This window comes from Salmo salar, chromosome 13 (assembly GCF_965601325.2).
Source record: "Salmo salar chromosome 13, fSalSal1, whole genome shotgun sequence".
NCBI lineage: Eukaryota > Metazoa > Chordata > Actinopteri > Salmoniformes > Salmonidae > Salmo > Salmo salar.
This window is the reverse complement of record NC_138303.1, coordinates 22,133,487-22,142,609: the sequence shown is the minus strand read 5'-3', so window position 1 is coordinate 22,142,609 and position 9,123 is coordinate 22,133,487. Positions and strand designations below refer to the sequence as shown.

The following is a 9,123-nucleotide window of genomic DNA, read 5'->3' as shown; positions in this document are numbered from 1 at the left end:
CATGGATTTCAATGTTAGTAGATGAAAATAGAATAATGTTTCTGAAACAATTTCTAAGACTTCTGTTCAAATGTTTAATGACAAAATACAATTATAGATCACAGATAAAAATAGGACATTACAGATAATCCCTAAATGTGTAATTCCTTACAAATTCAATAATTATACAAAAATATCATTTTAACCTAACAAGCTTATCCCAGTTGGTTCAGTGACCCACAATGCTCAACCTAGGAGCAACACACATTGTGCTGCCTATAACATAAAATGCATTCAGAGTAGGAAAAAAGGGAGAGAATATTGCTTGTTTGTTGATCCTCGAGTAGGAACTAAAGAGACACACACTTACAAAAGTAAACAAGGTCCAGACAAACTGATAAGGAACTGGAACTTTCTTAGAGAGTGCCATTATGTTATGATCAATCAGGGCTGCCCCTGCTGTAGATGTCGTACTCTTTGTATCGGAGGTAGTCCTTAAGCCTGGTGGGGAGAGGCATGAAGCTGATGAAGGCTGGGGATCGCAGACGCAGACGGCTCAGGCAGTCCCGGATACGCAGCCGACACAGGTGCTTCAGGCTGCGCACATTCTCTGAGGGGGCATTAGGGTCATGCTTTATTTACCTAGAATTTACTTAGATATTTGGTCAAATGGTAGTTACATAATAATTATTGTGAAAAGGAATCTGTGCAGTGCAGTTCCATTATAGTACCTTGGATATGGCATATCTCAGGCCACTGTTTCTGTGTCTTCAGGCATTCCTTGAGTTTGACACAGAGGGAGACGTGGTCTGTATAGTCTAGCATGATGCGCACTACCTGTGCCGAGATGTGTTTCAGCCACTTGACTGTTATCACCTCACAGAACTACAGACAGACAGAAAAAAAGGAGACAGAGAGAGAGTTTGTAATAACCACATTTACAATGACCACATAATGTTTGTTTTCCTTCTTAGCACTAGTTGTCTAACCACCATGTCTTTGGTGACCGAGGTCGTCCAGGGTGCGTAGTCATGGGAACTGTCTCCATAGGGACAGTCAAAGCAGCGCTGTACGTCGTATCCATGGTTGAGAAGCATCCTCAGCATGACCTCATCTTTCAGCGCATACTGCAGTGCTGATGGGAAGTGTGTTGTGTTGACACGAGAATAGTAGCTGGCGTTAGCACCATACCTGATTGATTGACAAGACCAACAAAATCCATTAGGCCTACATTAACAGTACACAGTAATCAAAAATACATACTACAGGCTAATTCCTCTCACTCACATAACATATTTTACTGTAAAGTATACTGCTCAAAAAAATAAAGGGAACACTTAAACAACACATCCTAGATCTGAATGAAAGAAATAATCTTATTAAATACTTTTTTCTTTACATAGTTGAATGTGCTGACAACAAAATCACACAAAAATAATCAATGGAAATCCAATTTATCAACCCATGGAGGTCTGGATTTGGAGTCACACTCCAAATTAAAGTGGAAAACCACACTACAGGCTGATCCAACTTTGATGTAAAGTCCTTAAAACAAGTCAAAATGAGGCTCAGTAGTGTGTGTGGCCTCCACGTGCCTGTATGACCTCCCTACAACGCCTGGGCATGCTCCTGATGAGGTGGCGGATGGTCTCCTGAGGGATCTCCTCCCAGACCTGGACTAAAGCATCCGCCAACTCCTGGACAGTCTGTGGTGCAACGTGGCGTTGGTGGATGGAGCGAGACATGATGTCCCAGATGTGCTCAATTGGATTCAGGTCCATAGCATCAATGCCTTCCTCTTGCAGGAACTGCTGACACACTCCAGCCACATGAGGTCTAGCATTGTCTTCCATTAGGAGGAACCCAGGGCCAACCGCACCAGCATATGGTCTCACAAGGGGTCTGAGGATCTCATCTCGGTACCTAATGGCAGTCAGGCTACCTCTGGCGAGCACATGGAGGGCTGTGCGGCCCCCCAAAGAAATGCCACCCCACACCATGACTGACCTACCGCCAAACCGGTCATGCTGGAGGATGTTGCAGGCAGCAAAACGTTCTCCACGGCGTCTCCAGACTCTGTCACGTGCTCAGTGTGAACCTGCTTTCATCTGTGAAGAGCACAGGGCGCCAGTGGCGAATTTGCCAATCTTGGTGTTCTCTGGCAAATGCCAAACGTCCTGCATGGTGTTGGGCTGTAAGTACAACCCCCACCTGTGGACGTCGGGCCCTCATACCACCCTCATGGAGTCTGTTTCTGACCGTTTGAGCAGACACATGCACATTTGTGGCCTGCTGGAGGTCATTTTGCAGGGCTTTGGCAGTGCTTCTCCTGCTCCTCCTTGCACAAAGGCGGAGGTAGCGGTCCTGCTGCTGGGTTGTTGCCCTCCTATGGCCTCCTCCACGTCTCCTGATGTACTGGCCTGTCTCCTGGTAGCGCCTCCATGCTCTGGACACTACGCTGACAGACACAGCAAACCTTCTTGCCACAGCTCGCATTGATGTGCCATCCTGGATGAGCTGCACTAACCTGAGCCACTTGTGTGGGTTGTAGACTCCGTCTCATGCTACCACTAGAGTGAAAGCACCGCCAGCATTCAAAAGTGACCAAAACATCAGCCAGGAAGCATAGGAACTGAGAAGTGGTCTGTGGTCCCCACCTGCAGAACCACTCCTTTATTGGGGGTGTCTTGCTAATTGCCTATAATTTCCACCTGTTGTCTATTCCATTTGCACAACAGCATGTGAAATTTATTGTCAATCAGTGTTGCTTCCTAAGTGGACAGTTTGATTTCACAGAAGTGTGATTGACTTGGAGTTACATTGTGTTGTTTAAGTGTTCCCTTTATTTTTTTGAGCAGTGTATATTGAGATTTTGAAATGCACTTTATTTTCTAAAGTTTGATTTGACTTGAGTTTGATTCCTACCTCAGCAGAGTGTTTATAAGCTCATAGTTGCCCAGCCGCAGAGCCACCTGTAGACAGTTGATAGGGTCCTGGTTGACCATGGCCTCAGCCTCCAGCAGCAGACGGGTGGACTGGACATCGTTGTTCGATACAGCAAAGTAAAGAGACGACCTGCGTTCGTCATCGTATTTATTGCGCACGCGTGGGTGCAGCATGAAGTTGGGGTCGTAGCCTGCATTGAGAAGGACCTCCAGGCACTGGGTGTGTCCCCCAGCAGCAGCAGAGTGGAGGGGACTCATACCACTCTTCTTCACTGCCTCCATCTTTGTTGCTGAGATCAACCGTTCCAACACCCTGAGGAGAGAGAGGAGAAGACCTTTCAAAATCTGTACCTCCTAACAGCAGAAAAATAAATAAATATAAAAGGGGTATATAAAGTAAAGATCTTTCTCCACTCACAAAAGATGCCCGTGGTATGCAGCACGGTGGATGGGTAGGTGCCCACTGTGGTTGGACATGTCGGGGTCTGCGCCATAGTCCAGCAGCAGAGTGATGATGTCAGGATTACCTGATGTAACCGCCTCAAACAGCACAGAGCCCTCTGTCTGAGACTGCACGCTGGCTCCTGACAGAGTGACAGAGAGCGAGAGAAAAGTATATAGAGAGAGGAGAGACAGAAAGTGAATCACTCCATATGGTCCAAACACACACACACACAGACACACACACCTTGCTGTAGCAGGACCTCCACTACGTTAAGGTGCCCTGTCTCTGCAGCCAGTGCCAGTGGGGTCAGCTTGTCAACATCCCTTGCGTTTGGGTCGGCCCCGGACTGCAGTAGCAGGTTAACAAAATTGTCCAGACCCAGGAGGGATGCCTCATGGAGGGCAGTCCGCTCCAGATCTCCTGTTTGGTCCACCTTGGCATTGCAGCGAAGCAGGAGCGAGGCACAATCATATTGGTCATTTACTATAGCTGTAGGAAATAGGTGACAGAGCAGGAAGAATAGCAGAAGGTTAAAGTTGTGCTCCATAAACAAAAATCTAAATCTACAAAAATCTAAGATATATTTTGAATACCTGCCACGAGTGGAGATTCCTCGTCATCGTTCTGGAGGTCTGGACAGCATCCGTTCTGAAGCAGGAACGTAGCGTTTTCCCTCAGGCCACACACTACAGCCAGGAAGAGAGGTGTCTCTCCTTTCAGAGTCCGGCACTGCTCTGCACCCTGGGGGGAAGCTGGACACATGGACCTGTATATTACTACCTAGATTTGACCAGGAAAGTCCCTTGAGATATGTCTCTAAACCAGTACCTGAGAAGATGATCTCCAGTATACTTTTCTTCTCCTGCACTGCGGCCTCATGTAACGGGATCCATCCTCTGTCGTCTACTCTGGACATGGCTCCTGGTTGCTCAGCTAGCCTTATTAGGGCCTCCTCATTACCTAACAGAACAGGAAGACAGGTACGGGGTAAATCTCAATAGTCTGACATGGCTACCTCTCCTGTCCTTTTCATTCGGTTGAACTGATGTGTGAGAACTGGACAGGTGAAAGACATTTTCACTTTCTGAAATGAGATGAGGCAAGTAAAGGAATTATATTTAGACTATTGAGATGCAGCCGAAGACCAGAACTGTTATTCATCGCTGGGCCCTCCAGTATCCTGCACTGGAACAGCGCCAAAGTCAATAGACTAGCTGTAACCTCTATGGCAGTGCTGTCATATCCCTCCATCTTATTCCACCTCTGACTCAACTCCACACACACCATACAGGGGCCAGACAATCTATGAGACCGGAAAAGAGATGATCGCACATAGCAGAAGTCATTAAGGAGTTAAGATAAGGAAAAAGCCATGCTCACCTTCCTTTATCACTGTAAAGATCTCATCAGGATGACCTTCAGGGCCTGCAGGATCACTGGGTGAAATATATGTATAAACACGGAATCACTTGGATATTCCACAGCTAACCCATGTGGTATACATTTTGCCATTTGAGAGCTCTTACTTAGGGAGTGAGCCTTTGTGCTTGTTGTATTTCAGAAGGCTCTGTTCAATCATGTACTGTGTGACCTCGTCCTCTTCTGGTTGGTCAAAAACATATCCTGCCTCTGTCTCTGAGTTCATCTGTCACTCCAGGAAGGGTCAACTCACCAGGAAACTACTAACTTGAGCTGGGGAGACATTATGTTAAGAACCTTCATTCTCATTCTCTGTTCAACTACTGTTATTTTAAATGGGCAACATATTAACTACCAGGGCAGGGACCATACACATGACCAGCCAGCAGCCTCAAATACCAACGGGACCTCGGCAGACATTTCATAGACAACAGTACAACTGGAGAGCATTGCAGCCATGTTGCACACTGTAATTTCTGTGAGTTTGTGCTGACTATCATTTCACATACATAGAAAACAAGATAATACATTGATACATTACAGTATATTTACATGCTTAATGGTTGTGTTCTGCTTGAAATAGCTGGCCCAGTTCTCTGCAATGGCATAACTTTGATAATGACAGTATAGTATAATAAAGGCTAAACAAGGCATGGGTTGGTGCATTATATGTGTGGCTGTAGTGTTGGGTATTGAACATAGAAAACTACATCAGCCTTTATAGGGAATTGTGGATAAAACCTTCAGGATTAAAAAAGCTATTATTCAACAGTTATCAAGCCACTTACTGTAAGTTGAGCATGCAATGGCCACTCCAAGTTCAACAATTACATGGCACCATATCACACCATTTCAGATGAACAATGGCATTCAGGCACCACACCATTCCATCCTTAAACCTCCCAGAGGATTATGTATTTTGTTTTCTGTTTACCTTCAGTCAACAGGCTGTTTCTCCGATGGCCTCACAATCTTCAGTGGGTCAATCACACTAAGCTTCCAAAGCATGTCTATGTATATCTCCCCAGCTATTTATGTCTGATCACGGGACCTTCCCACCCTGCACCTGGCTCTGACCCATTGAGCACACTGCAGCTCAACTGATTGACACAAACACACGCATGCCCACACACACGCACCTCCCAGTGGCCATAGGCAGGTATCACATACTGTAGGTCTGCTATGGTCCTAATCAGGTGTTGTGTGTATGTATTCCCACTCTACAGACCTAAACAAAACCAACAGCCACACAAGTTACATCAAATAATTTTTTATATGGTTAAAGTGAATAGAGAATCCACCAGGGAGCGAAGTCTCGGCGTAATGACATAAAGTTAAATAGCGTGTCCTTCCCTACTCCTCAGTGTCCTCAGTCATCCAGCTGGCAGAGCATGGCCACGCCTCTCTTGATCCAGTGCTGAGGGCGCTTGCTGGTGGGCAGCATCATGGTGATGACAAAGTTGGTAGAGTGGCCTGTGGTGGACAGGGTGCCCTTCCTCTCGCTGGTCTTATACAGCGGACACACATACAGGGTCTGGGGAAGATCACTGCCTTTCTTCTCCGCTGGAGAGAGAGAGAGAGAGAGAGAGAGAGAGAGAGAGAATATAACAGAGGGAAGTCAGAGAGAGAGAGAGAGAATAACAGAGGGGAGTCAGAGAGGAAGAGAAGTGCATAGAGAATGAGAGACAAACTTACTTGGTTTGATCCAGATGATGGGGACTGTATCAAAAAGAACCTTGGGATGCTGCTCAGCCAGGACTCCACTGTGAGTGGGAGAGATCAGTTTCAGTTCACTGCACTCTCTGGTATCATTTAAAGAATAGCCTTGTTTGAGAGAGTCTTCTACCTATTCTTGTCCCAGCGAGCGCCGTCCAGAAACAGACCGTGGATGTAGACCCCGTCCTCAGGAGAGGAGTTGGAGGTGTCGATGGGAAGAACCTGTTACCAATGAGAGGGAAGGAAAAGACTAATCAAAACAGACAAACAAGAGGAAGAGGGGCATTTTTAAGTAATAACTTGTTTACAACAATGCCTCCAAAAAACAAAGTCTCTTCTAATTCAGCTGTTTGCGTGACCTGGAAGTGGAAGCAGAGCAGGTCGATGGGGATGGAGTATTTCCTGGCGTAGTTCTGCATGGCCCCAGTCAGGAAGGCCTGGGTGAAGAAGAACCCAGACAGCCAGAAGACATGGGGCTTGTTGCTCTCATACCAGTCCTGCAGGGGGGCAAAGAGAACACATTAGTAAACAAAACCAAAGTATTTCCTCTTCATGAGAAAACGGAATACATGTCGATGATGGATTTAAAAACAATACTGAGGCTAATGGACTGACCTGCAGGAACTTGAGCTTGGCAAGGAAGTCTGTGATGTAGCTGCCGAGGGGTTTGAGGCTGGGGTAGGAGCGTTTAGCCCACTTCTCTGGCAGCTTGCCCACCATCAGGCTGCCTGACAGGGCCTCCAGCTCAGCATCCATCACCACCAGGCCCTTGATGGCCTTCAGCAGGTTCTGCAGGCTCACACGGATCGTAACTGCCAACCTGGAAGACAAGACAGTGATATGATCCTATTGTGGGTTTTGGTCATTTACATTAAGATCTACATCGGAATTGATTTGTTTTTCTGAGGTGTGTTTTTTGGGGTGTGTGATGAGATGACATACGTGTTGTAGCGCTCCATCTCCTGCACCAGTACAGTGTTCATGCTCTCTTCATACAGAACAGGGTACTTCAACAGAGCAGCCTCGATGTCAAAGTTAGCTGGAAGCTACAAGAAACAGGCAACAAGTGACCTAACTGACAACCTGCTCTGATTCTCAGTACCTTAGCACACATGCACTCACTCATGCACACACCCATACATATACAGTATATTCATGCTACACATACACACACATCACAACTGCTGCTACAACACTCTTGTTATACTGCTCTGTTTATACACTGCCCCCTCCCCTTCACCAATACACGTGGAAATATTGGGCTATAAATTGTGCATTCCTGTATTATACTTTTGCTAAAATGTTTATTCTATTCTACTGAGTCATTTACTTTATGTTTGTATTCTTTTATTTTATTATTTCTTATTGTTGTTGCATTGTCTAGAAGGAACCTGCAAATAAGCATTTCGTTGGACGATGTATACCATGCATATCCCGTTCATACAACTAATAAAACTTGAAACAAACTTAAAATCTTTGATTCGGATGACAAATATATCGGGGGGAAAAGGCAGTACATTTCAGCAGTACAAGGACTGGTTTGGCTTTACCTTGGTGAGGATGTCATTGGCTATGTCGAAGAGGGTGTTGTCTCCCCCGGAGCTGGCTCCTCCTTTGGCCCCTCCTCCCTGGGTGAGGAGCAGGGAGTCAAACAGCTGCTTGGTCTGCTGCAGGTCCTTGGAGATGTCCACGTTCTCATGCATCCCAAACACTTCCGGGTGCTGGAGGAACGGAAGGTTCTGAAGACATCAACACAAGATGGAAAACATGATGGAATGCATGAATGTGAGCCATGCGGCGTCCTGCAAGGTTCCATTCTGGGTCCAATTCTCTTCACTTTGAACATGGTAATGTTATCAGACAGAATGGTATTGATTCTGATAGCTATACTGGCAACACACAGCTGTACACCTGATGAATTAATGTCTCATTCCTTCCCTGTCTAACTCCTGCTCACCCGTATGAACTCGATGTAGTCCTCGTAGTTGGACTTTGGCGGGGCATAATACTTTCCGCTGGGGGAGAAGGTGTAGCGGGGGTTCTCGATGATGTCCTTGTTGTAGAAGTCAGCCAGGATGGTCATCAGGAGCCTCCTGTCCCAATCGTCAGTCACACGGCCCCCATAGTTACACTCCCCTGTCAGATAGGTGATGGCCTCCATCGGCACCTGATCGTACTCCCGAACAAACAGCTGGAGGAGGAGGAACACAAACAACAGGGTGAGAGAGGGGAACCACACAATCTGCAATCACATATATTTATATTCAACAACCACATTAAGACCACAGTCTTTTAAAAATGACAATCTCTCTCAAATACTCCAGTCCTGAGTTGATGTGTATTACTACCTGTAGTTGTCTGATACTGATGCGTAGATCAGACTCATTGAACCCATAGGGGATGTTCCAGCCCAGAGGACCAAACTTCTTCCTCTCCTGTACCAGAGCGTGGAAGAAGCAAACGCTATACAGCAGCTTCTCCCACACCTAGAAACAACCAGAGGAACAATCAGCGCAGCGTTTGTGTGTGTGTAATAAAATAAATAATAATAATAATAATATTTGTTATGTATAGGTGGCCCCGGGAATCAAAAACACTATCCTGGCATTACTCTACCAA

At 46.1% G+C, this 9,123-nt stretch overlaps 2 protein-coding genes across 5 annotated transcripts in view; both read right to left on the bottom strand.

Moving 5' to 3' along the window:
- Window positions 1-60: 60 nt before the first annotated feature.
- asb14b (ankyrin repeat and SOCS box containing 14b) lies at window positions 61-6,014 on the bottom strand. Of its 4 annotated transcripts, none has more exons than XM_014134761.3 (11): window positions 5,577-6,014; window positions 4,896-5,061; window positions 4,750-4,805; window positions 4,198-4,329; window positions 3,963-4,121; window positions 3,613-3,858; window positions 3,343-3,508; window positions 2,905-3,237; window positions 969-1,170; window positions 711-864; window positions 61-589 (listed from the first exon to the last, which is right to left on the bottom strand). In XM_014134761.3, the coding sequence occupies exons 2-11, from the start codon at window positions 5,012-5,014 to the stop codon at window positions 420-422; spliced, it is 1,737 nt and encodes a 578-aa protein (XP_013990236.3). In that variant the 5' UTR covers window positions 5,015-5,061; window positions 5,577-6,014; the 3' UTR covers window positions 61-419. The 4 variants fall into 4 exon arrangements, with proteins under 4 accessions (XP_013990236.3, XP_013990235.3, XP_013990238.3 ...); XM_014134760.3 differs by having other exon boundaries at window positions 5,723-5,880; XM_014134763.3 differs by having other exon boundaries at window positions 972-1,170; window positions 5,723-5,880.
- Window positions 6,015-6,042: 28 nt separating this feature from the next.
- Window positions 6,043-9,123, bottom strand: part of dnah12 (dynein, axonemal, heavy chain 12) — a 39,448-nt gene continuing 36,367 nt past the window's right edge. Inside the window, exons 64-72 of the mRNA XM_014134758.3 lie at window positions 8,853-8,990; window positions 8,462-8,695; window positions 8,055-8,243; window positions 7,447-7,550; window positions 7,120-7,324; window positions 6,864-7,001; window positions 6,635-6,726; window positions 6,484-6,551; window positions 6,043-6,351 (exon numbers count right to left, since the gene is read on the bottom strand). Coding sequence (XP_013990233.2) covers window positions 6,158-6,351; window positions 6,484-6,551; window positions 6,635-6,726; window positions 6,864-7,001; window positions 7,120-7,324; window positions 7,447-7,550; window positions 8,055-8,243; window positions 8,462-8,695; window positions 8,853-8,990 — 1,362 coding nt within the window. The 3' untranslated portion in view covers window positions 6,043-6,157. The remainder of the gene's footprint in view (window positions 6,352-6,483; window positions 6,552-6,634; window positions 6,727-6,863; window positions 7,002-7,119; window positions 7,325-7,446; window positions 7,551-8,054; window positions 8,244-8,461; window positions 8,696-8,852; window positions 8,991-9,123) is intronic.